Here is a 27,939-nt window from a genome sequence, read left to right as displayed (position 1 = left end):
ATAATTTTTCATCATAGTACATTGAGTTCTCTGTTGGTGAATATTTAGTTTTGCTAACAATTAGTGCTGCAGCGAACACCTTTGTACATATATTCGTTGACTCTTATTTCTAGGATTTTTTTTCTTTCTTTTGAAAATAGTATTAGAGATTCAGGGGGTACAATTAGGATTATTTTCTTAGGGTAAATTCCCACAAGTAGAATTCCTAAGTCAATGGATGCCAGTAGTTTCGATACACTTTCCAAAATGGTTGTAAAAATTTCTTCTCCCTCTGGCAGTGTAAGATACCACAATTCCCCACAAGTTTGCTAGCACTGGGTATTTCCAGCCTCTTACTCTTTGCAAATCAGATAAATAAGAAAAAAAAATCTAATTTCAATTTGTGTTTTAAAATTATTAGTGAAATTGAGATCTTGTAATGTATTTACAGGCTATTGCTTCTCAGCCTTTTGGCTTAGATAATATGTAATATATTCATAGGCTACTTGTATTCTTGCCAGTTTCCTTTTAGTATCCTTTGTCCACTTTTTAGTTTTCAATATTAAAAAAAAATTGATGTAAGAGTCTTTCTGTGTTACGGATATTGATCCTGGGTGTGTCCTATGTGCTGCATTCCCCTCTCCTCAGCATACTCTTGGTTGATGGTCATGGATTTTTATTCCGCATTCAAAAGTTTTACATTTTTGTAGTTAATTCATTAGTCTTTTCCTGCAGTTCTGGCCTTAGTATTACATTGAGAAAGAAAAGCCTTTTTAAACAAAGATTTTTAAAGTTTCTCCTGTATTTTCTTCTATTACTTCTATGGTTTTACTTTTTTCTACTTAATTTTTTAATGTTTCAGAAAATTTTGTTAAGGCTATGAGGTATGTAGCATTTTAATTTAATTTTTTTCATGAATGATTTAACTTTCCCAACACCACTTACTAATTCATCCTTTCCTGCCTTATTTGAAATGCCACTTATGTTAATATCCTATATGAGTTCCAGAATGTTCAAATTATTGTTTTACATTTTTATTCTGCAGTGACAACTACCCTTCAGTAGTCTTTATTTTTTTTTTCCTATTCTTACATATTCTTCTTTCCTTTCAATTAAAACAAAATTCTCATGGGTTTTTAATTAGAACTACCTTGAAGTGACAGAATAATTTGGGAGAATTGCTGAACCTTTCTGCTTGGAATCATAGAATGTTTCTTTTTCTCTTATCTATTATGCTCTTCAGTAACATTTTGTAATTTTCTTTGTATAGGTATTACACATATTAAATTTATTTTACATACTCATTTGTGTCAATCATCATATGTTACTGATTCTGAAATGCACACTGTTCCCATAATTTAACATCTCTGAAATTGGTATGTGTCTTGTAAGTGATGGACAAGAAAGCATGATGTCACAATTTGGCAGCATTTTGTTCTTTCTTAGTTATATATAAAAAGATGTATAGGTATCTTAAGTTCTATGAAATATGATAGTAATTTAAGAATCTTTGGAACTTTTTTTTTTCAATTTTAAATCAGGTAGCCTTCCAAGTCAGAGTAGGCTCAGAGACTCCCTGAAACTGTCTTTACATGGTTATAAACATTTGAAATAATTTTTTCCTTTCTAATGAAGTAAACAATAAATGAAAATAGTGTTCCTTTCTAATAGTAATTCCACTGTTTAACGTAAGATATGATGTGTTTTAATTACAGGACACTTGTCTCCTACTGAAACAGATGGTGACATGCTTGGATATGATTTATATAGCAGTGCCCTAGCAGATATTCTCAGTGAGCCGACCATGCAGCCACCTATTTGTGTGGGGTTATATGCACAGTGGGGAAGTGGGAAATCTTTCTTACTCAAGAAACTAGAAGGTAAAGAGCTTGCTTATACAAAGTCTCTATATGTAAAACAAGGTTTTCTCTGGGGATTTTTCTGAAATAAAGAGGAAGACCGCTTTCTGTATGAGCATGTGTGTTACACGGTTTACTGAGATGAACTCCCCTCTGGTTGGTCCTTCACACAGTCATTTGAGTTCTCTTTTTAAAGCAGATCCAGTTGTGTGATAAACCTACATAAAAACCCTTGCTGGCAGGTTTTTTTGGGCCCTTCACAGACTTGTCAGTTTGCATGGTCCCACCTGCCAGCACCACCTCTGGCATGTGCCCCAGCTTCAGTCACAGAGGACTGTTTGCTCTTGCAAGAACAGACCAGACGTGTTTCCCAGGTTGCTCCCTCTATAAGCAGCTTCTTAGCTGGCCTCACTACCACCCACCTAACACGTATGCCTTTTGCTTGGCAAAATCTTGCTCATTCTTCAAGGATAGGTTTCAGTATTGCCTGTAAAAATTTCCCCAAGTTTTGTACAAAGAATAACTTGTATGGGGCTCCTTTGGGCTCAACATGCACCTTTAAGCACAGTATTCTCAATTGTGATTGGAGGGAGAAGGGATGAGGACGATCACAGTGGAATGGTGGTGACATGTAGTTTGAAGATATAGAGTATTATTTTTGCATGTGGAAACAATATGCATATGCGTAATGTTTGTGTTAATGCAAACCACAAAAAATCTCAAGAAAATCTTGACAGGTGGGAGTATATGAGAAGGGATTTCGTACATCCTCCACGTGAAGCAGGAGAGGGTGGTGATTCAGGCCTAGCTGTGGTCCTGGGGGTGAGATGTTCATCTTGGCAAGAGAACACTGGTTAAAATGGTTAAGTAGCAGTATTCTATCTAGGGACCTAGTAAAGTGCCCAATAAATGTTTACATTGAAAATGTGAAAACTGCAAATCGTGTTAAAAGTTGTGTTTCTTAAAACAGGAATAAGGTTTCATTCTAAATTATCTTTCAGATGAAATGAAAACCTTCGCTGGACAACAGATTGAGCCTCTCTTTCAGTTCTCGTGGCTCATAGTGTTTCTTACCCTGCTACTTTGTGGAGGGCTTGGTTTATTGTTTGCCTTCACGGTCCATCCGAATCTTGGAATAGCAGTGTCATTGAGCTTCTTGGCTCTCTTATATATATTCTTTAGTAAGTTTTTGCTTTTTATCTTTTTCAAAAATGGAGAAAATGTTAAGATTCATAGATAAAGAAAAAAACATTATCTGTCTTTGAAAACCTGTATGTGATTTTCACTAATAGAGTGAGAAAATTGACCTTTTTGCTACTTCATAAATTTTCCTAAAGGAACATTGCTCACAACTTGGCGGAAGTAGCTTATAAACTAATGTACTACTTGTTAATCTTGAAGCAAGACCCTAGATTATTATACTTACTTTAATTAATGATTTATATTTAAATCTTTTTTCTGAAAAGAAGGCTTCTGAGCCATCACGGCGTGCTCTTGAGCATTTTGACCATGTCTGTACTTTTAATTTTATCTAAAAGCAAAGTAAAAAAAAATAATATAATCCCTATTCTTGGGGATGTCTTCAGTTGCAAGAAAGGAAATAGATTTACTGCAAGAGGAACTGATAACCAACTTTACCAGTTGCAAATAGTGATAAATCCAAAGTCATTTGCATTTGAATCTGAACTGCAGTTATGTTTCTGTTTAAGGCATATTTTAGTCAGTTTACTTTTCGTTTTTCGTATCTTCTGTATCTTAGGGGAGGTTAATGGAATTCTTTGAGGAGCAGTTAGGAAATAGTATGGGACCATAGAAAGCTATGTAAGCTTAGCTGTCATCGCTTGATATTTGATCTTTGGAGAAAAGATCTGCTTGACTGATGACTGCTTTGGATAACTTTTTTAAACTGTGAATTTCAGTTGTCATTTACTTTGGTGGACGAAGAGAAGGAGAGAGTTGGAATTGGGCCTGGGTCCTCAGCACTAGATTGGCAAGACATATTGGATATTTGGAACTCCTCCTTAAATTGATGTTTGTGAATCCACCTGAGTTGCCAGAGCAGACTACTAAAGCTTTACCTGTGAGGTGAGTTGTTCCCTTTGACAGAAGAAATCTTCAGTGAGATTCAGAAAAAAATATTTTTCACTTCAAAAAATTTATAGGGGCCAGGCGCGATGACTCACCCTTGCAATCCCAGCACTTTGGGAGGCCAAGGTGGGCAGATCACCTGAGGTCAGGAGTTCGAGACCAGCCTGCCCAACATGGTGAAACCCCATCTCTACTAAAAATACAAAACTAGAGGGGGCGTCATGGTGCATTCCTGTAATCCCAGCTACTTGGAAGGATGAAGCAGGAGAATCGCTTGAACCCGGGAGGCAGAGGTTGCAGTGAGCCAGGATCGTGCCATTGCACTCCAGCCTGGGTGACAAGAACGAAATTCTGTCTCAAAAAAAAAGTTTATAGAGTATAATTTCTCAACGTATGTTCCAAAAAACATTGGTACCTGGAACCTTTTACATACAAAAATAAAAACATGCCCTGGTCAAATACTGTGGGAAACACTTCAGATTATGTGTCCCTCTTATATGTTAAAGGATCAGAGGCACCTTTCCATAAAGAAAGCTGTTTAACCTTTATTTACCAAATTTTATTTGAGCATAAACCTTTTCTCCCTGTTATGTCACCTGTTACTGTCCTTTGGAACACACTTTGAAGAGAGCACTGGATGGAGGAAGGGTCCAGCCAATGGCCTTGGTTTCCAGAGAGCTCCTGGTTGGAAACCTGGCCCCTCCTTATGTGAGCAGTTAACCTGGGGAAACCCAGCTCCCCTCTCTGAGCTGTGCTTTTCTCAGCTCAGGAAATATATTCACATGTCTATCTAAAATTATTATTCATACTAAGTAGGAAATGTATGAGAAAACAGAAAAGATGAAAAATGTTTAAGTCCAGGAATAAAGGAAAGGTAGAGGACTCCAGAAGAAAGTAAAATGGAAAAAAAAAAGAAAAAAAAGGCTAGAAAATTAAAAGCAAAAGAAAGTCAATGGAAGTAAGCAATGTAAGAATTTAAATAGTATTAAGGCCAGATGTGGTGGCTCACACCTGTAATCCCAGCACTGCGGGAGGCCGAAGTGGGCAATTGGTTGTGCTCAGGAGTTCACAACAAGCCTGGGTAATGGCGAAACCCCATCTCTACAAAAAATAGAAAAATTAGCTGGGTGTGGTGCACGTGTAGTTCTAGCTACATGGGAGGCTGAAGTGGGAGGACTGCTTAAGCTTGGGAGGTTGAGGGTACGGTGAGCCAAGATCATGCCAGTGCACTCCAGCCTGGGCGACAAAGTGAGACCCTGTCTCTAAATAAATAAATAAAAAGCATTAAAAGATGAAACCATTTTAAATTATAAGAGAAAATAAGTGTAATTTAAGATGAAAATAAATAGGCCAAATCAGATAAAATATTAAAACCGGATATAAGAGAAAAATAAAGGTGAAAACTTTTAAGTAACTAGCATATAGAATTAAGTATTAAGAAAAGGATTTAAAAGTGAAAAAGTTAAAAGGAAAACAGAATAAAATAATTGGGAGAATGTTTTTACAGAAAATAAGGAAACCAGTCTAAATTAATGAGGTGGTATTTTTTTTTTTTCAGTTAGAACAATTAAAATAGCATCATGAAGACCACACAGTATAATACAGATTGTATTCTGAGAGCAATGCTTATCTACTGGACTGAGATGAGAGTTTAATTTACAGATGGAAGGGAGAAAGGAACTAATACAGAAATAATAATGATTCAGAGACTCAGAATACAAATAATTTTTAAGAACACTTAATTTTTTAAGAACACTTAATTTTTAAGAACAATTGTGAAGAGAATACAACTATTTCTCAATCCCTGGTAGATGTTGAGGCTATAAATAAAATAAACCATTCTAAAACTTGAGTTTTTAAATGGTATTACTGGGCTTGAAATTCTTTAATGAATGTAATTACTATTTTTTCAGTGTTCAAGTCTCTTTCGTTGGTGTTAGAAAACTTTCTTTGTGCAACTGTTGGTGGCCACATCATGACACAGGTGTCACCTTTTAACCACTGTGTCATCAGGTCTGCTGGGGTGTCCGGTACTCCACATCTAAGTTCTGGCATAACTTTCCCCCGACTGTCCTTAGTCAGAATTACTTCATATGACTCTGCATATTTCACTTTTATTACTGTTTTTTTCCTAAGAAAAGTATGTAAGATTTTAGAAGTGGAAGCTACCTAATTACAAATTCTTTTCCGTCCTTGGAATTTAAAAAACAATATTTTGAAAGAGAAATAAAATAAAGGGTAAATGATGCAAAGATGACATACATACATTTAAGTTATTTGTTACTTTAGATACCAAAGTAATGTTTGATTTGTTCTTTTCTTCAAGGTTTTTGTTTACAGATTACAATAGACTGTCCAGTGTAGGTGGAGAAACTTCTCTGGCTGAAATGATTGCAACCCTCTCGGATGCTTGTGAAAGAGAGTTTGGCTTTTTGGCAACCAGGCTTTTTCGAGTATTCAAGACTGAAGATACTCAGGGTAGGATTTCCTTCCTTCCTTCTTTGTGTGTAAGGGGTGGGGGTGGGATGGATGTTCAGTTTATTTTCATGAAACATGCCTTGAACATTAGACTCATCAGGTACTGTGACTATAATGTTAGGATTTTCTAGATACTTGATATGTTAGTAATTATTAAAACTGTTTGTTGCATTACAGGTAAAAAGAAATGGAAAAAAACATGTTGTCTCCCATCTTTTGTCATTTTCCTTTTTATCATTGGCTGCATTATATCTGGAATTACTCTTCTGGCTATATTTAGAGTTGACCCAAAGCATCTGACTGTAAATGCTGTCCTCATATCAATCGCATCTATAGTGGGATTGGCCTTTGTGTTGAACTGTCGTACATGGTGGCAAGTGCTGGACTCCCTCCTGAATTCCCAAAGAAAACGCCTCCATAATGCAGCCTCCAAACTGCACAAATTGAAAAGCGAAGGATTCATGAAAGTAAGCACCCACTGGTTATTAGAAAAAATTGTAATGTGAATGTGCTGCCACTGCCATGCTCATTTGGGCTTTAGGAAGTATACTCTCTAAGTGTTAAAAAGTGTTGCATTTATTTTAGGTTAGTTAATTTGTTCATTCATTCATTCATTCAAGACTATAATTTAAGGTAGTTTTAAGTTCACAGCAAAATTTAGAGGGAGGTGCAAAGATATCCCATATACCCACTTCCCCCACACATACAGAGCCTCCCCAGTTAGCACCATTACTACCAGAGCAGTACAGTTGTTACAACTGACGAACTTAGGTTGACACATCATAATCACCCAGCATCCATAGTTTACGTTAGGGTTCACTCTTGGTGTGGTACATTCTATGGGCTTGGACAAATGTGTAACATGTATCCACCATTATAGTCTTATACAGAGTAGATTTATTGCCCTCAAAATCTTCTGTGCTTCACCTGTTCACACCTGTTCACCCTTCCCTCCACCCTCCTCCCTAATCCCTGGCTACCATTTCTTTTTCCTATCACCATAGTTTTGCCCTTTCCAGAATGTCACCTAGTTGAATCATACATGTGTAGTCTTTTCAGATTGGCTTCTTTCACATAGTCATATGCATTTAGTTTCCCTTCGTGTCTTTTCATGGCTTGCTAGCTCATCTCTTTTTAGCATGGCTAATATTCCATTGTCTGGATATATCACAGTTCATTTATACATTTACCTACTGAAGGACATCTTTATTGCTTCCAGGTTTTGGCAAGTATGAATAAAGCTGCTATAAACTTTTGTGTACAGGCTTTTGTATGAACATAAAGGAGTTGAAAACTCTCTTTGGGTAAATACCAAGGAGTGTGATTGCTAGCTTGTATGGTGTTTCGTTTTGGTAGAAACAACCAAACTGTCTTCCAAGGTGGCTGTACTATTTTGCATTCCCACCAGAAATGAATGAGGCTCCTGTTGCTCCACATCACATCCTCACCAGCGTTTGGTATTTTTGGTGTTCTGGATTTTGGCCATTCTGATAGGTGTGCAGTGGTATCTTATTGTTTGAATTTGCATTTCCCTGATGACACGTGTTGTGGAGCGTATTTTCATGTGCTTATTTGCTATCTGTATGTCTTCTTTGGTGAATTCGCTGTTAAAGTCTTTGGCTTGTTTTTCAATCAGGTTGTTCATTTTCTTATTGTTGAGTTTTAAAAGTTCTTTGTATATTTTGGATAATGGTCTTTTATCAGATATGCTTTTTGCAAATATTTTTTCCCATTCCTTGGGTTGCTTTTCATTCACTTGACAGTGTCTTTTGCAGAGCAGACATTTTTTATGAAGTCTAGCTTATTAATTCTTTCTTTCATGGATCTTGCTGTGGTGTACTATCTAAAAAGTTAACACCAAACCTGTAGTCATCTAGATTTTATCCTCTGTTATTTTGTAGGTGTTTTATATTTTTACATTTAGGTCTGTGAGCTATTTTGAGTTAATTTTTGTGAAGTGTGAATGTGTCTAGATTCTCTTCTTTCTTGCTTTCTTGCTGGCTTCTTTGCTTCTTCTTCTGTTCTGTTCTGTTCTCTTCTCTTCTCTTCTCCTCTCTCTTCTCCTCTCCTCTCCTCTCTTCTCTTTCTCTACCCTTTCTTTTCTTTTTTTGTTTCCAGTTGTTCCAGAACCATTTGTTAAAAAGACTATTTCTTCCATTGTATTGCCTTTGCCGCTTGTCAAAGACCAATTGACTACATTTGTGTAGGTCTGTTTCTGGGCTCTCTTTTCTCTTTGTCTATTCATTTGCCCATACCACACTGTTTGATTACTCTAGCTTTATTTTCTTGAAGTTGGGTAGTGTCAGTCCTCCTATTTTGTTGTTCTCCTTCAATATTGTGATGGCTATTCTGGGTCTTTTTCTCCTCATAGGAACTTTTGATTCACCTTAAATAACTTGCTGGGATTTTCATTGAGATTGCATTAAATCTATAGGTCAAGTATTGAGTCTTCCTATCCATGAACATGGAATATCTCCTCATTTATTTAGTTCTTCCTTGATTTCTTTCAAGAGTTTTGTAGTTTTCTCATATAGATCTTATACATATTTTGTTAGATTTATACCTATTTCATTTTTTGCAGTGTTAATATAGATAGTAATTGTGTTCTTAATTTCATGTTTGACTTGTTCATTGCTGATATATAGGAAAGTGATCAAATTTTGTATATTAATCTGAAACCTTGCTATAATTGTTAGTCCCAGGAGGTTTTCTTGTTGTTGATTCTTTCACTTTTTCTACATAGAGAGTCAAGTCACCTGTGAACTAAGACAGTTTTCTTTCTTCCCAATCTTCATACCTTTTTTTTCCTTTTTTGTTGTTGTTGTTTGTTTTATTGCGTTAGTTAGGACTTCCAGTACTATGTTGAAAAGGAGTGGTAAGAAAAGGGACATCCTTGCCTCGTTCCTGATCTTAGTATATGTTCTCATGTTCTCACCATTAAGTATGATGTTAACTATGGATATTCTTTATCAAGTTGAAGAAGTTTCTCTCTGTTTCTAGTTTACTGAGAGTTTCTACCATGAATGGGTGTTGGCTTTTTCTGTATCTATTTATATAATCATGTGATCTTTCTTCTTCAGTCTGTTTTTCGTTTTTTTGTTTTTTTTTTGAGACTGAGTTTCACTCTTGTTGCCCAGGCTGGAGTGCAGGAGTGCAGTGGTGCCATCTCAGCTCACTACAACCTCTGCCTCCCGGGTTCAAGTGATTCTCCTGCCTCAGCCTCCCAAGTCGGTGAGATTACAGCAATGTACCACCACGCCCAGCTAATTTTGTATTTTTAGAAGAGACGAGGTTTCACCATGTTGATCAGGCTGGTCTCGAACTCCTGACCTCAGGCGACCCACCCTCCTTGGCCTCCCAAAGTGCTGGGATTACAGGTGTGAGCCATTGTGCCCAGCTTAGTCTGTTGATGCGATGGATTACATTAATTGATTTTTGAATGTGGAACCAGCCCTACCTACCTGGCATAAATCTCACTTGATTGTGGTGTATAATTCTTTTTATATATTTTGCATATGATTTGCTAATACTTTGTTGAGGATTTTTGTGTCTATGTCCATGAGCTATTTATTGATCTGTAGTTTGCTTTTCTGGTCATGACTTTGGTTTTGGTATTAGGGTGATGCTGACTTCATAGAATGAGTTAGGAAGCATTCCCTTTGCTTCTGTCTTCTGAAAGATGCTATGTAGAGTTAGTATAATTTCTTCTGTAAGTGCTTGGTAAACTTCACTCATGAACCCTTCTGGGCCTGGTGCTTTCTGTTTTGAAAAATTATTATTGATGCAATTTCTTCAATAGATACAGGCCTGTTCTTATGAATTTTGGCAAATTATGTCTTTCAAAGAACTGGTCCGTTTATCTAAGTTATCAAATTTGTGGGCATAGAGTTGTTCGTGGTATCCCGTTATTATCCTGTTTTTTCCATGAGGTCTAAAGTGATAACCTCTCTTTCATGTGCTGTTATTCTGAATTTGTGTTCCCTCTTCTTTCATCTTAGTTAGTCCAAGGCTTACTGGTTGTGTTTACCTTTTGACCTAACTAGCTTTTGGTTTCATTGTTTTATTTCTGTTTTAGTTTTTATTATTTCTTTTCTTCTGATTACTTTGGATTTAATTTGCTCTTCTTTTTCTGCTTTCCTGAGGTGGAAGCTTAGATTATTAATTTTATTTTATTTTTATTTATTTATTTTTTGAGATGGAATCTCACTCTGTTGCCCAGGCTGTAGTGCAGTGGTGCAATCCCAGCTCACTGCAACCTCTGCCCCCTGGGCTCAAGGAATCCTCCCACCTCAGCCTGCTGAGTAGTTGGGACCACAGGCTACATGCCAGCACGCCTGGCTAATTTTTGTAGAGGTAGGGTTTCATCGTTTTGCCCACACTGGTCTCGAACTCCTGAGCTCAAGTGCTCCACCCTGCTTGACCTCCCAAAGTGCTAGGATTACAGGCATGAGCCACTGCACCCAGCTGGATTATTGATTTTATATCTTTATTCTTTACTAATACATGCATTCAGTGCTATACATTTTATTTTTAGCAGTTCTTTTGCTGCATCCCACAAATTTTGATAAGTTGTGTTTCCATTTTTATTTAGTTCAAAATATTTTAAAATTTCTCTTGAGATTTTTTTTTCTTTGACCCATGTGTTATTTGGAAGTGTGTTTTAAAATCTGTACATGTTTTGGGATTTTCCAATTATCTTTCTGTTTTTGATTTCTAGTTTAATTCCACCGAGGGTAGACATTGTATGCATGATTTCTATTTTAAATTTGTTGCTGGGCGCGGTGGCTCACGCCTGTAATCCCAGCACTTTGGGAGGCTGAGGCAGGTGAATCATGAGGTCAGGAGATTGAGACCATCCTGGCTAACACAGTGAAACCCCATCTCTACTAAAAATACAAAAAATTAGCCAGGCGTGGTGGTGGGCGCCTGTAGCCCCAGCTACTTGGGAGGCCGAGGCAGGAGAATGGCGTGAACCCAGGAAGCGGAGCTTGTAGTGAGCCGTGATTGTGCCACTGCACTCCAGCCTGGGCGGCAGAGCGAGACTCCGTCTCAAAAAAAAAAAAAAAAATTTGTTATGGTGTGTTTTATGGCTCAGAATGTGGTCCATCTTGGTGAATGCTTTATGTGAATTATTTTTTTTGGATGAAGTAACTGTAGATGTCTATCATACCAAGTTGATTGATGGTGGTGTTGAGCTGAACTGCATCCTTACTGGTTTTCTGACTGCTGCATCTGTCCTTGTAGAATGGTGTTGAGGTCTCCAGCTATGATAGTGTATTTATCTATTTCTTCTTGCAGTTCTGTCAGCTTTTGTTTTATATATTTTGATTCTCTGTTCTTAGATATGTAAATGTTTAGGATTGTTATGTCTCCTTAGAGAATCAGCTCCTTTGTTGTTATGTAATGCCCCTCTTTAATCCCAGTTACTTTCCTTGCTTTGAAGTCTACTCTGTCTGTCTGAAATTAATATAGTTACTCCCACTCTCTTTTGATTGGTGTTGGTATATCTTTCTCCATTCATTTACTTTTAATCTACATGTGTCTTTTTATGTAAGGTGGGTTTCTTGTAGATAACATAAAATTAGCTCTTGTTTTTTGATCATCTCTGACATCTCTTTCTTCTAATTGGTATCTTTAGAACACTGACATTCAGAGGGATAATTGATTTAGATGAATTAATATCTATTGTATTTGCTACTGTTTTCTATTTGTTACTCTATTTGTTCCTATTTTTGTCTTCTACTCTTCTTTTTGTCTTTTATGCTTTTATTGAGCATTTTGTATGATTTCATTTTCTCACCTTTCTTAGCATATCAATTGTACTTTTTTTTAAGCTTTTTTTTGAGTGGTTGCCCTACAGTTTGCAATATGCGTTTACAATGAACCCAAGCCCACTTTCAAGTAATACTGTATCACTTTTCAGGTAGTTTATCTTATAAAAGCAAAATAATCCTAATTTCTCTCTCCCATCTCCAGTATCATTGTTGTCCTTAACTTCATTTACATATACAATCATACATATTAAATACGCACATTATACGCACACCCCTCCCCCCCCCCACACACCCACACACATATATAAGCATACATAATCAAGGAGTGGCCACTTCTAAAGTGTTTACATATATGTAGAACCAGAAACCAGCAGTCCTTTTATTTATTTTGAGTTCTATTCCAGATTTTTCCAGTGGAAATACATATTTGGAGTGAGAAACATTATAACAATAGCATGTTTTTATAAAATAGACTTTTATAAGTTATTTGAAAGAGTTAGCAACTACTATCTAATAATATAAGTTCCTCTAGAGCCCAGTAAAGAGATCTGTGTTTGAAAATAGCAAATTGAACCACCAAAATAAATAATACAGGATTTTGTTTTTCAAAGTGAAAGGGACTTTGTAGAATTCTGCAGCTCATTCCTGTGGTCAAGGTCAGATGCCATAGGGGAGCCAGCAGTAGTGTAGTGCTTCGATCATTTGGATTTGCATCCAGATCTGAATCTTTTGACAGTCAGAGCCTCTGACCTTGGCAAGTTAGTCACTCAACCCAGTTTGTTCTTTTTAGAACAGATATGGTAGTGTCTATCCCACAGTGTCATTCTGAGGATCAACTGCTGTAATTTATGTGTAGTCACTTGGTAAATTGTGAAGTACTTGCTCTTATTTTAAGTGGAACCACAACTGGCAGCACGGACTTCGAATGTCTTCTGTTCCTATTAGATGACTTTCTATCACGCTTTCTAAGAAATATGTTTAAGCTTCTTGGATCTTCCTTCAGTGCTTTCTATACCTTCCTTTGCAATACAGGTTCTTAAATGTGAAGTAGAATTGATGGCCAGGATGGCAAAAACCATTGACAGCTTCACTCAGAATCAGACAAGGCTGGTCGTCATCATCGATGGATTAGATGCCTGTGAGCAGGACAAGGTCCTTCAGATGCTGGACACTGTATGTTTGCGCCACCTCAAAAGTCGCTGTTGTTATGTTGTGGCACTTGAGAGAATGTGTGACTTCACAAATATCTCAAAATAGAATGGAATTGGTTTTTATTTGAGTAGTTCCTATTCATTTTGTGATTTTTCTTTTGTAAAATCAACCATTCTTTATGCAGAAACATAGAAAGAGTAAATGTTTAGTCATAAAGAGATTTAAATAATTTTAGCTTAATGGCACTGTGAGAAAAAAATTAATAGAGCATCTCTTAAGTCTGCAGTGTGGCTCAAGCTTTTCTTTGCAGATAGTTATGGTTAGAATCCAAGATAACACAGGAAGCCCACAGAATTTGTAGCTTTTTTTTTAATTAAAGCGAGTACATCAGTGGGGCTCTCTGTAAGGTATGTTATGAGCAATAGTGGTTTGACTTTGGGCAGAGGCCAGTGTGCCCAGTACCTCATGTGTATTCATGAATGTTTCTCATGTGTGTTGATTTATCTCTTTAGCAGACTGTAAATGTCTGAAAGAAGGACAATATAAATTTTCTTTGCAGATTTTATCCATGTTAGATGACAACAAACCTAGACTGAGCTGTCAATAAACTTTGCTTCTGTACAGAATAAGTTTTGATGAACAAGAAATAGTAGTTTAGAAATAGTCACCAAAAGATAGCACATATTTTGAAGAGATGCCTTATTCTTTTGGACAATTAAAATGTGTGTCACAGCTGTACATGTCTTCTGCCACAGGTCCGAGTTCTGTTTTCAAAAGGCCCTTTCATTGCCATTTTTGCAAGTGATCCACATATTATCATAAAGGCAATTAACCAGAACCTCAATAGTGTGCTTCGGGATTCGAATATAAATGGCCATGACTACATGCGCAACATAGTGCATTTGCCTGTGTTCCTTAATAGTCGTGGACTGAGCAATGCAAGAAAATTTCTCGTAACTTCGGCAACAAATGGGGACGTTCCATGCTCAGATACTACAGGTAAAGCTCAGGCTCCTAAAGTACTTTGAGTTTGAAATAGTTTTGTTGTTTCTTTATGGCGACTCTCTTTTTTACCTTGAAAAATGTTGTTATTTCACATTTCTTTAAATATACAACAGAATTTTGGTGTAAGTGATGCTGTCTTGATAAATTCTTTAAGGGATACAGGAAGATGCTGACAGAAGAGTTTCACAGAACAGCCTTGGGGAGATGACAAAACTTGGTAGCAAGACAGCTCTCAATAGACGGGTAAGATGCCATTGATTTCAATCTGTATGTTTGTATTGCTATTTATTTGAATACAAATAAAATTAAGATGATGCCACTTAAATAATATTTTGTAAATATTGCATTAAGCTCTTCAAATAAACATTATCATTAAATTCCCCTTCAGCTTCATGTGTTTCAGGGAATGTCCGCACCTAGAACCCTAACAACTGTACTTCGTATAGGGGTCCCAGCCTGTTCTCAGCCCAGGTGCTGCTCCTGATCCCTCAGATCTTAAAGCTTGCCAAATGATTTCATCCAGGGTTGAGAACCACTGTATTCATTCCTGGTCAGGTTGAGCTATGCCTGTTGCCACCATAGCAGTAGGAGAGAAAGGTTTGTAGTGTGAGAAAACTCCTGGCTTTGTCTTCCTTCCTGTTGGCCGTCCTTCCCTAAATGCTTGTGGGATGCTCACTCTTTGTTCTCTACCACACAGTGACTTGTGTCCTTCCCAGCCACTGGGGGTTTCTCCTTCAACACACTGGTTTCCCTGACCTCCCCATCTTGTTTGTATGGGACGAGGGCATGTTCTCTGTATATGTCTGTATGCATATGATAGGGAGATAATCACTTGCAGGCAGTTGTGACAGTGCCACTCACGCTCAGTGAAGTTGAGCTACTATTGGCCTTGTGTTTTTTTCTGATTTGCTACCATTAAGTTTGGATGTTTTACTTTTTTAAAAAAAGTCTTCAGTGACATTTTGATTTTATGCCTCTACCCTTTACAGATACGGATGCAAAGTTAATATGATGAATGACAGTTGACAGCACTAAATTCAGAGGCATATATAACTTATCATTTTTAATTTCTTGCCTGGCATCCTTGGGTGCCGCATGGTTGCATCCATCCTTCCTGTGCATCAGGACCTTAGACAAGAGCACACCTTGGTTGTACCTGTTCCTCCTCTTATGAGATGGAATTCCTTTAGCCCATCCACCCTGTAGAGTGCCTTTCGTTCATATGGAGATGTGAGGATAGTTAGAGAGGCGGTCCCTTTGACACAGTTTTTACATGCTTTAAAATACCTAAACATCAGGCCAGGTGCAGTGCTCATGCCTGTAATCCTAGCACTTTGGGAGGATGAAGTGAGAGGATCACTTGAGACCAGGAGTTCGATACCAGCCTGGACAACATAGTCACACCCTCTACATAAAATAGAAATAAAAAATTAGATGGGTGTGGTTGTGCATGCCTGTAGTCCCAACTACTCAGAAGGCTGAGGTGGGAGGATTGCCCAAACTCAGAACGTCCAGGTGGCAGTGAGCTGTGATTGCCCTACTGTACTCCAGCCTGGGTAGCAGAGAGAGACCCTGTCTAATAATAATAATAATAATAACCTAAAAATCAAAATGCTGAATCCTTAAAACCAGACAAGGGCTTATTTGCTTTATTATTTAAGGGTTCCTATAAATAGCCAGACCCCATGGAGTTTGAATATCATTCTCTTTACACAATTCTGCTTACTTATAATGTTAAAGGCATTGAGCTTCCTCTAATTGTACCACTGTAACTTAAAATGCATCTGAAGCTAAACCGTAGCATTTCATGCAGTTGCTGTGAATATGACTTTACAATTGCTTTGTGAAGATTCTACCTCACGGATAATAATTTATTACTGTATGATATTCCTCTTTGACTAAAACTTTGGATTTTTTGTTGCTATAAAAATTTATTAACATCTCAGAAAGCCTTAAGTTCCTAGACTGGACGCATGGGTTCCTTCTCACTGATGATGTGCTGTTTCAGGACACTTACCGAAGAAGGCAGATGCAGAGGACCATCACTCGCCAGATGTCCTTTGATCTTACAAAACTGCTGGTTACCGAGGACTGGTTCAGTGACATCAGTCCCCAGACCATGAGAAGATTACTTAATATTGTTTCTGTGACAGGTGACTTTTGTCTCTTATTGTCTATGATCGATAATAAACTTTAACATTCAAAAAACCATTTAATTTCAGAAACAAAGGTAGGTATGTATTGTGTGTATATGTTTACATTGCTGAATACTGGGTTTATTTGTATTAAGTGCACTTAATGAAGTCAGTTTTAGTTTTGACAATGAAAAGTCAAAACTGATATTATCAACCATCAGCTGTATACCATTATTTTAAAACTTTATGATTTAAAAAATCTTTCACTTAATCTGAAGTTTAATTTTTCTTTTGCTGTAAAGATAATTTAATTCTAATTCGTATTACTGAGTATAAATTAGCTTATAATTTACAATGTTGAAACTCAGATGTTATATGCTATTATTGTTTTAATTTTCAAATGATATTTTTGAATAAAAAATATTGACAATAAAATTGAGGATTATTGCCTGTGCCTGAGGTCGCTGCATGGAAGTCTGCTCCCTGCCTTGTGAATTCCTGCTTGCTCATAGCTTCAGGGCAACCACATCAATACTTGTAAGTTAGTTTGTAAAATATATGTCTCTTTGCAAGGTATTGATTGGTACTTTGTAATATTTACTAGTGTTAACTCTATTATGATAGTTATACTAGAATTGTGTTTTATATTGTTGGGGTTCATGCTGTGAACTGTATTCCAAGTGAGGTTGTATCTAATATACTTACAATATTTTTGGTACTTAAATTCCTTTAAGTGAGTTCTCAAGCCTCACTGTATTTATGTTCAACAATGGGAATGTTTTAGTATGTTATCAACATATATATATTCATTTAACAGATGTGTAGTGAGTGTCTACCTTATGCCAGGTAACATTTCTGTCCTTTGTGGAGATAAGCAGTGAACAAGATAAAGTCTCTGCCCTAATAGAGAAGACCAAAAGATATAATGTCACAGAATGATGTGTGTCATGAAAACCACACCGTAAACAGGAGATAGCCCTCCCTCTCACTCGAAAATTACTCCCATCAACACACAGATTGTTTCTCCCTTCCCAAGAAAAGCTGCTCTTGACCGCATCTCTGCCTCTAGCTACTACCCCATTTCTCAGCAAAGCTCCTCAAAAGCCTTGTCTGTCCCTGTGCCTCATATTCATCTCCTTCTGTTTTCTCTAACCTATTCCAATAATCTCTTGCTCTTGGTTCAGTAAAATTGCATTTTCAAGGTCACCAGTGGCTTCTGTGTTATAAAATTCAGTGGTCAGGCCAGCGCACATCTTATTTGACCCCATTAGTGGCGTTTGACAGTGTGTTGATCACTCTTCCTCTTTGAAAAACTTTTCTTCCTTTGGCTTCCAGAATGCCACCCCGACTGGATTTCCTCCTCCTGTGCTGGTGGTGAGTCTTCATCTCCCTTTCCCAGTTAGCATTGCAATGCTCTTGAGTGCGTTTCTTGGAGTTCTCCTTTTCTATCTAGACCTGCTACCTGGTGATCGCATTTACTCTGAAAGGCTTAAATGCCATCTATATGCCAGCGACTCTCAAATATGTATTTTCAGCCCTATAGCTCTTCAGTTGCTTGTTTGACATCTAATGGTGTCAACATATATCTGACACATAATGTGTCTACAATTGAACTTTTGATTCTCTGACTCAAACTTCATCCATGTCTTTCCTGTCTATTAATCCAACTCTTCCAGTTCCTTAAGTAAGAAAATCTTGATCTTTCTTTCGTATACCACCACCAATCTACTAGTATATTCTGTAGCACTGTCTTCAGTCTATTTCCAAAATATAAGCACTGTTCACCATTTCTAGCATACCACCCTCATCAGATACATTTTCGTATTCTACCTTTATCAATTATGGAAATAGTCTGACTGGTCTCTACTCCTGTCTTTTTCTCTCTACAGCCTATTCTCCATACGGCAGCCACAGTGATTCTTTTAAAATAGAAGCCAGTCATGTTATGTCTCTGCTCAGAACTCCGTAATGTGTCCTCATTTCACTGAAAATAAAAATCTAAGTCCTTATAGTTTCCTACAAAGCCCTTTATGATCTGCCTTTCTGCATGTCCTTCCCCCTTCTGACCTCATCTCCCACCATTCTCCTCCTCCATCCCTTACTGACTTCTTTGCTGTTCCTTGAAAATGTCAGACATGCTTCCATCAAAAGGCTCCTGCGATTGCTATTTCTTCTGCCTGTACAGATTGTTCTTTGGATATATGCATCATGGGGTTTCTCACTTCCTTTTAAGTCTTTGCTTAAATGTCAGCTTTTCGACAAGATCTTCCTTCACCATCTTGTATAAAATGACATCTTCTTCGGTATGCCTTGTGTTACCCTTCCCTGCTTTACTCAACATAAAAAAATCACCTCTAATTCACTACATCATTTACTTTTTTGTTTGTTTGTTTCTTTGGTTTTTGTCTGTCTCCTCTCAGTAGAATTTCAAATCCACCTGGCAAAGGTTTTCTATCTGTCTACTTTTCTTTCTTTTTTTTTTTTTTGAGACATAGTCTCGCCCTGTCGCCCAGACTGGAGTGCAGTGGCGTGATCTCAGCTCACTGCAACCTCCGCCTCCCAGGTTCAAGCGATTCTCCTGTGCCAGCCTCCCAAGTAGCTGGGATTACAGGCATGTGCCAGCACGCCTGTCTAATTTTTGTATTTTTAGTAGAGACAGGGTTTCTCCTTATTGATCAGGCTGGTCTCGAACTCCTGATCCGCCCACCTCGGCCTCCCAAAGTGCTGGGATTACAGGCGTGAGCCACTGCGCCCGGCCTTCTATCTATCTTTCGTATTTCTGTTTTCTCAGCACCCAGAACAATGTCTGGGATGCTGTTGTTGAATGACTAAGAGACCTGAATGAAGTGGGAACTGAGTTTTATATCTGTCTTGAGAAAAGCATCTTAACAAGAGGAAGAGCAAGTGTGGAGGCTCTGGGGTGGAAATCCAGGAACAGCTGGAGGCCAGTGTGGTTGCACTTTGGGGATCAAAAGAGAATGGTGGGAAGTGATGTCAAAGAACTAGCCACTGGCCGGTTGTGCTGGCTCACGCCTCTAATCCCAGTACTTTGGGAGGCTGAGGCAGGTGGATTACTTAAGGTCAGGAGTTCAAGACCAGCCTGGCCAACATGATGAAACCCCATCTCTACTAAAAATACAAAAATTAGCAGGTGTGGTGGTACACACCTGTAATCCCAGCTACTCAGGAGGCTGAGGAAGGAGAATTGCTTGAACCCAGGAGGCAGAGTTTGCAGTGAGCCGAGACTGCGCCACTGCACTCCAAGCTGAGTGACAGAGTGAGACTCCATCTTAAAAAAAACAAAAAGACAAAAACAACTAGCCCCCCTGGGTAGTTCACTTTGAGCCTTACAGGCCCCAAATCCATAGAAAGGATTTTGGATTATATTTAGACATTTTCAGACACTCTAAAGAGGACCAAGTTAACATCATTTAATAGTTGATACTGAGATACACATTTTTAAAAATAATGATGTTTACACATTTCAGAATAGAAAGAAAATATCTTCCTAAAGCCACATCTCAAATGTAAGAATTTTTCTAATATTAGTCTTTGACTATACAGTAGACTTTCTGATTGTTAAATGAGAGATATTTGTCTTTTATGTCTCATCAAATGTAGCTCTGCCCATGAAAAATTTCTTTTTCTTTTTTTTTTTTAAGACGGGGTCTCGCTCTGTCGCCCCGGCTGGAGTGCAGTGGCCGGATCTCGGCTCACTGCAAGCTCCGCCTCCCGGGTTCACGCCATTCTCCTGCCTCAGCCTCCCAAGTAGCTGGGACTACAGGCACCCACCACCTTGCCCGGCTAGTTTTTTGTATTTTTCAGTAGAGACGGGGTTTCACCGGATTAGCCAGGATGGTCTCAATCTCCTGACCTCGTGATCCGCCCGTCTCGGCCTCCCAAAGTGCTGGGATTACAGGCTTGAGCCACCGCGCCCGGCCGAAAAATTTCTAAGTAAAATTTTCGTTTTATAAAAGCCCCTAATGCCATTAGTTTAATTGCTTAAAAGTGCTGTGTTGAAAAATAATACACAGATTTAAATCTGTGTATTTTAATGAAATTTTGATTTCTTTTTTGGTGATGTTTTCCATTTCGTTGGGTAACATTAGTTGAAAGTGTGTAGGGAAATATATTTTATTGGAAAGGATAGAATTTGAAGGCAAAAGACTCGGGTTTGAGTCCTGGGCATGTTACTTAGCCTCTTGAATCCCCAATTCTCATGTATGCAAAAGTGTATGTTACCCACTGAACACCATGCAAATAGTTGTTGCTATTAGGAAAGTCATGCAATAGAGAGATTAATACCAGGAAAGAATTCGAGGTTTTAGCAGATAAATATTGGTAAGTATTTAGTTGAGTGGTTTCCTAATTAAAAATTGTGCTTTATCAAATATACTTTATTTCAAACTTGTTTTGTTGGATTGTTTTGGAAGATAAGATTAAAAAATTATCTTAGACATATTCGTTGTTCAGAATTTTCTTTTGATATTGCTTTATTTTTTAGCTAATTATAGGCTAGATATATTCTTAGGATAGAATATTTAATTTTAGTCACTCATTATAGGCTAGATAGATTCTTAGGATAGAATATTTATTTTTATTCACTCATACTTTTTTTTTTTTTTTTTTTTGAGATAGTCTCGCTCTGTCCACCAGGCTGGAGTGTGGTGGTGTGATCTTGGCTCACTGTAACCTCCACCTCCCAGGTTCAAGTGATTCTTCTGCGTCAGCCTCTCAAGTAGCTGGGACTACAGCCACCTGCCACCATGCTTGGCTAATTTTTGTATTTTCAGTAGAGGCAGGATTTCACCATATTGGCCAGGCTGTTCTTGAACTCCTGACCTCAAATGATCCTCCCACCTCTGCCTCCGAAAGTGCTGGGATTATAGGTGTGAGCCTCCACGCCTGGCCTATTCACTCATACTTTTAAAATAGTTTTCCAGTTCTCTCTGTCTACCAGTTCCTTCATGACTTTGCGTGCATGCGTGGTGCATTTGCTCTTCCTTTTGTCTGAATGTCCTCACTCTGCTTCCGTTCCCTGCCAGCCCGTGCCTTCCCACCAGACTAACTTGGGCTCATTCTTCATAGCTTAGTTCTAGTGGTTGGTTATATTCTTTTTTGTGTGTGCGTCTTTTTCTTTTTAGTGGTTATATTCTTAAGGAAACCTTCCCTTAACTGCCGCTTCTGGATTTGGTGCTCTTTTTCTCTTTTCACACAGCACTGTGTGTGTATCTCCAACATAGCCGTATCTCCATCAAATGCTCACATCTTACCTTCCAGGGAAAAGGAATCCAGCCATGAAAATATAAATTCTGTGTATGAGCAGATTTGCTGAGGGAGTGAGGGCCTGGTGATATAGGAAGAATTAGATTGGGGCTTATATAGCTATATAGCTATATATCTGTATCTATCTATATATCTATATCTATATGTCTGTTAGTAGTAGGGAAAGAAATAACTCATATTGGAACTAAAACAAGTGGGTATCTTAGTCTACATACAAACAAAATTGATAATGATGAAGTAAAATTGACAGTGTTTGAAAATTTAACAACAGTATCAGCAGCTCAGAATTCCTACCAAATCACGGTGAAACATGATGCAATGAAACAAGGCCTCCGTTCTGAAAGTTTGAGGATTGCGACAGTCTACCTGTACAGATGCCTAGTGGTAGAACAGCGAATTAGAGTCCTCAGAAAATCCCAGCAATAGACAAGGTTGTTTTAAAATACATAAATAATAAATATTGGAAACATTACAACTCAGTCGGTAGGTTACTTACATAGATGACCCTTAGTATGTGAAAATGAAAGCGCGTGGGATTGCCCATTCATCCGTAATACAACGAGAATGGACTGGCATATTTGGATCTGTTTATAGTCCATCAGTAGGATCTCAGCAGATGGCACTTTAGAGGACTGGGGTCCATTGTGGGTAAATGGATGTTCTGCTCAGTGATTGTGGGTGGTGGTGAACTGTGTAACACAATTCTGAAAGATGTTTGCTTGCATGTATGTGGTCGAAGAAGTATATCTCACCAGTGGCAAATCAAACAACCAAAAATTGCTTTAGAATTGAAATTGTGTTTAAGCCCTAAAAGCTTTACTTAGTGCAGCTCTTCTAAAATGAAGCCGTGGCAGTACTAGATTTGAATTTGTAGTATAAATTAAATGGTAAATTTTAGAAATTTAAAATATTTGAGAATATACTACCTGTTTTACTTAACATACTATTACACATCTGTTAATTTTAAAATGTTTTTGTATTTTTTTAAAAGGGCGATTACTGAGAGCCAATCAGATTAGTTTCAACTGGGACAGGCTTGCTAGCTGGATCAACCTCACCGAGCAGTGGCCATACCGGACTTCATGGCTCATATTATATTTGGAAGAGACTGAAGGTATTCCAGATCAAATGACATTAAAAACCATCTACGAAAGGTACCTTTTTTTACCTCTTTATATTTTACTTTATTTTAGATTGAGTCATATAAAGCAGACAATACAAAATAATATGTATAAAATATATACTTCTGGATTTAATCATTCTTATTAATTCCATTATAATTTTGGAGTTGTATTAGCACAGGCATATATCCCATCATGTAAAAATCTATGACTTTATTTGTACATGCTTTTCCTTTTTCAGATATATAAAGTTTATTTAAAAATTTTTAAAATTTTTTAGAAACAGGATCTCTCTCTGTCACCCAGGTTGGAGCACAGTGGCATAATCATAGCTCACTGTAGCCTCAAACTCCTGGACTCAAGTCGTCCTCCCATCTCAGCCTCCCAAGTAACTGGGACTGTAGGTGTGCACCAAGATGCCTGGCTCTTTCTTTTTATTTTTTTATTTTTATTTTTTTTGAGACGGAGTCTCGCTCTGTCGCCCAGGCTGGAGTGCAGTGGCTGCATCTCAGCTCACTGCAAGCTCCGCCTCCTGGGTTTATGCCATTCTCCTGCCTCAGCCTCCCGAGTAGTTGGGACTACAGGCGCCTGCCACCTCGCCCGGCTAGTTTTTTGTATTTTTTAGTAGAGACGGGGTTTCACTGTGGTAGCCAGGATGATCTCGATCTCCTGACCTCATGATCCGCCCGTCTCGGCCTCCCAAAGTGCTGGGATTACGGGCTTGAGCCACCACGCCTGGCCTTTCTTTTTATTTTTTGTAGAGGCAGGGACTTGTAGTGTTGCCCAGGCTGATCTTAAACTCCTGGGCTCAAGCAGTTCTCCTGTCTTGGCCTCCCAAAGTGCTGGGATTACAGGCGTGAACCACTGTGCCCAGCCTTAGTGTATAGTTTATATATTAAAACTTCTAAGATTTCGGATAACTTTTATTTCCTTAGAGTATTGTCAGTATGTGGTTTTCTTATTTTTCTAGTTCCTATTTTTTATGTACACATTTAATGTTTTCTAAGTAAATAACTGGTTTTAGAATTATCGAGGTTGTTGTATTAGTCCACAGATTTGAGCTCTTCTGGGTTTTTCTGTTTAATTTATGTGAAATTAGTTTAGTGGTTTAAACCTGTGCTGTATCAAGTAGGTGTTCCAGTAGATGCAGTGATATATAATTACTGTCTACCTATTGAGAAGTGGTACTGCATTGCATCTGGTCTTTGAGGTTTTACAAATCATCTTATTGTGAGATGCATGATTTGTTTTTCTCTTGGTTCTGTAGTACAATATTTTATTGTACATACAAGGTTTTATTTTGTGAATAAACGTTTGTATTATAATACAGGTGCTGTATAATTATGAATGCTTGCTAGTAACAGTAATTACTAAGCGGTTAAAACTTTTAAAAGGATTTAAGTGCTTCATAATAATTCATACCAACATAATTAGGTTTATTTTTTGCATGTTATATTGATACATAAAGCCCTATTTAATATAAGCAGGTAATCCCTTGACACTCTCATCTGTCCTTGAGATTGTTGTTATCATTTGTGTGAAATTAAAATATGTCATAAAAAAGAATAAGCCTTCGTTTAGGAACTGTGGACTGATGGCTTAAGAAACAGTAGTGGAAGGAATTTGCAGCTGCCTCAGATTCTTAGACCCTGTTTGAACTGGTATTGTTTAGGAGAAGTATATTACTCCAGGAATGTATTTCTAGATTTCAAGAAATTTGTAAACTTGGGCACAGGAGAACTAGTTGTCTCACATGGGTTCTGACTTAAGGAGGTTGGGTCACTTAGTGTTCCTGACCTCCTTCCTTCCCATCAGGTGCTCTGCTAGGTGCCTTATGTACTCTTGAAGCTTTGGAAAGTGTGGAGGTGTTAGACGGGGATAGAATGAGGGATGTGAACTTTGCTTTGCCATTAAACCAACTCATTACTTTAAACTTCGGCATTTTGGCAGGCTTGTCATCTGTGACTGGGCTGGATTTGGGGTGATTTTGAGATGCCGTTCTTCTCTTTTTGGTGAAATAAGTACATTTAAGTCTTAAATGCCTGCAACTACTTACAAAGAATATTTTGTAGCTAGTCTAAGGAAGAGAAAAAGTATAGTAAGCAGTCTTTGATATTCGTAGGAATTGACTTAAAATAATTACATATAATAAGGATTTGGAATGAAAAACTATAGGAAGACACTTTGATCAACATATTGAAAAGCCAGATATTAAAGTATGTGAGAATAATCTAGATGATTATGTTTCTAGTTAACTGTAGTTGAGTTCTTTGATGCTATTGCTTGTCATTTGAAAGAGAAAATTTTATTTACAGTCGACAAAAAGCAGCAGTATGTAATTGATATTCATTTATTGTATTAAAGAATTCTGATTTGGCAAAAACAATCAGAAAATAGTATTTTTAATGCTAGTAGTGAATTTTTTTTTTAATCCATAAAAAGCCTCATTTATTTTTATAGCAATTTGATGACACATCTGCTGGCTTTATTCAGGTGAAAAAGAAAATGTTGGTTCTTGGTGTTTGGTGAAATTGCGTTGTTAAATTATTTTTTAAATTGTTCAACTTTTAACAAATGACATTTGATACTAACACTGGAAAGCAATTTCAGCGAATTAAATAGACCCCTCTGTAAACCACAGGAACATTAAGATGACACACTGTTCATTCAAGATGGTTTTAATTGGTACAATTATTGTAATTTTCTTGCAATTATGTGTTGAGCTGAAAGCTTTTGTCTGGATCATTTGAGAGTTTTTTTTTTTTTTTTTTTTTTTAACATACGTTTAGTAAGAAAGGGAGTAAAATAAAAACTAAAAATTTTCTGTCTAGTTTTTATTGCAGCATTTTAGGCAACCATTGAAAGATTTTAGTCTAAAACTTTATTTCTGGCATTTAAAGCAGAATGATAGTGGTTTTTAAAAAAATGAATTTAAGTAGTTTTCATGAAGATAGTGTTTTAAATTTCTGTTTTGACACTGCTCAGTCAATCTTTTACCCAGGATGATATGGTCAGAATAATTTTGCAATAAGGATAACAACATTCTTTATTTTGGTACTTTATTTTGATGTTTAAAGAAGAGTTGAATAAGTTCTAAGGGTGCTTCAGAATGGTAGCCATTTTCCATTTCATTGAAATAGCAGTTTGCTGTACAGACACTATGGACATCTAATTTATGACTTTAATAGACCTATCTGTTATTTTTAAATTATTCAAGTAATGGTGTTTCTATACATTATTTAGGGCATTCTCATAATAAAATGTCATATTTTATAACCCCTCCTGATACTCACCCAAAACTTTCATAAGCTTCATTTTATCACATCTAGTCATCTCGTACCTCTTGTAGCTCTCACTAACCTGCTTGCTCTCTCCATCATTTTCTGGGTGATGATCAGCTCTCCTTCCCTCTCTTCCCCGCCATCATTTGGCCTGGATTATGCACAGGCTTGTTTGTTTTGCATGTGGACTTAAGTTATGAATGTGGATAGCATGAAAAATTTAACATTAGTTAGTTTAGAGGAAGTTGTCGCTTCATCACCTTTGTAGTACAAAGTCCATCCTTTGTACTGGTAATTTTTCTGTTTAGTTTTTAAGATACTAGCAATATTTTTTCCAAAAACTGTTTTGGTGTTTTTTATATATAGCTTAAAATCTTAATGAAATTCTTTGTTTTTGATATATTACTTATCTGTAGGTATTGGTGTTGTCGTCATTCAAAATTTATTAAATTACTATCTTTTATATAATTATTGTTTCCATCTTTATTCTCAAAACACACTTGCTTTGACTGCAGAGGTTCAATATTTTATCCATCTCTTTATCTTTTTAAAGAGAAAGCCTGATCTAGTTATTTGCAAAATTACAAGATAATTCCCCATATAGGAGAGGAAACTTAAGCAGGTTTTTACTGAAATAAAGATTGTGTCATCTATAATAGAAATCATATTTTTTCTGGACAGAAATAAATGAGATTTGTATATTTGCCAAGTTCAGTGTGAAGAGTGAGCCTGCAGACCTTGTATAAAGATGCCCATAATCAGATGTAATGTTGACCATTCAGTGTGCATTTCTGGATTGGCATTATTTTTCTCCAAGTCTTTGTGAAAATTGGACAATTCAGATTTCTAAAGATAAAGGTGAAGGGCATAATTTTTTAGCTTATTTTGACGTATCTGTAAATCATGCCTACTTTCATTGTTTGGAGAAAACAGTGAAATGCATTAAAGTAGACGTGTTTGGCTTTTTTTTAGTTTACCTATTTGTGTATTTTGCTACTTATTTATTTTGTTGTTGTTACTAGACTTCTAGCAACATCCAAAGATGTGAGAGAAATTAAGGGGAGAAAGCTTAAAATTCATTCATTTATTCAGAAAACACTTACTGGACACCTATTATGGACCAGGCACAGTTCTAAGAGCTTGGGTGTATCCATGAACAAAACCAGCAAAGATCCCTGCCCCGAGGAGCTTGCAGTCTGTCAGAGAGTGATGGGTAATAAACAACATATATAATACATAATTAGCATGTTAAAAGGCAGCAAGTGTGGAGGAAAGGATAAAAGGTAGAAGAGAGTTAAGGAGATGAAGAGTAGTGCAGGTTCTGCATTAAGTAAGGGGATCAGGATTGTCCTCATGGAGAAGGGAAGAGTTGAGGAAGGGTTGAAGGAGGCAAGAGAGTTTTCCAGGCAGGTATCTGAGAAAGCATTTCCAGGCAGAGGGAACAGTTCCGGGCCAGAGAGCACCTGGAATCAGTGTTGAAGGAACAGCAACAAGGGAGCTGATGTGGTGAGATGGGGTGCAGTGAAGCGAGTGAGGAGGAGGTCAGGTCGGGTCACCAGTAGGGTTCATGGACCCCTTTTGGAGGACTGTGGTAAGGACTTTGGCTTTTACCCTGAGTAAGATGGGGATTCATTGCAGGGTCTTGAAAAATTTGTAGCCATTACCCTGATGCTTCAGGGCCTATTTGCTGTGTCAGTGCAGCTTGGCCTGAGTTAGGGAATCCTGTTGATTTTAAGGAGCTTATGGGAGGGGAATAGGAATGAACCTGGGTAGAAAAATTA

At 37.4% G+C, this 27,939-nt stretch overlaps 1 protein-coding gene across 25 annotated transcripts in view; it reads left to right on the top strand.

Annotated features, from left to right (window-relative positions):
* The window catches only part of KIDINS220 (kinase D interacting substrate 220), a 113,537-nt gene that overhangs the window by 44,731 nt on the left and 40,867 nt on the right, over positions 1–27,939 (top strand). For all 25 annotated transcript variants that reach the window (XR_002516503.2, XR_002516504.2, XM_021924538.2 and 22 more), the window contains 10 exons: positions 1,695–1,859; positions 2,840–3,019; positions 3,758–3,923; positions 6,253–6,404; positions 6,582–6,871; positions 13,211–13,351; positions 14,086–14,329; positions 14,490–14,578; positions 16,344–16,488; positions 22,748–22,910. Coding sequence is in view for 23 of the 25 variants with exons in the window: in XM_021924538.2 (XP_021780230.1) it covers positions 1,695–1,859; positions 2,840–3,019; positions 3,758–3,923; positions 6,253–6,404; positions 6,582–6,871; positions 13,211–13,351; positions 14,086–14,329; positions 14,490–14,578; positions 16,344–16,488; positions 22,748–22,910 (1,735 nt within the window). In the remaining 2 variants the exon portion in view is untranslated. The remainder of the gene's footprint in view (positions 1–1,694; positions 1,860–2,839; positions 3,020–3,757; positions 3,924–6,252; positions 6,405–6,581; positions 6,872–13,210; positions 13,352–14,085; positions 14,330–14,489; positions 14,579–16,343; positions 16,489–22,747; positions 22,911–27,939) is intronic.

The sequence above is a fragment of the Papio anubis genome, chromosome 14, assembly GCF_008728515.1.
Source record: "Papio anubis isolate 15944 chromosome 14, Panubis1.0, whole genome shotgun sequence".
Lineage (NCBI taxonomy): Eukaryota > Metazoa > Chordata > Mammalia > Primates > Cercopithecidae > Papio > Papio anubis.
The sequence above is the reverse complement of the archived record's forward strand: the minus strand, read 5'-3'. Positions and strand labels throughout refer to the sequence as shown.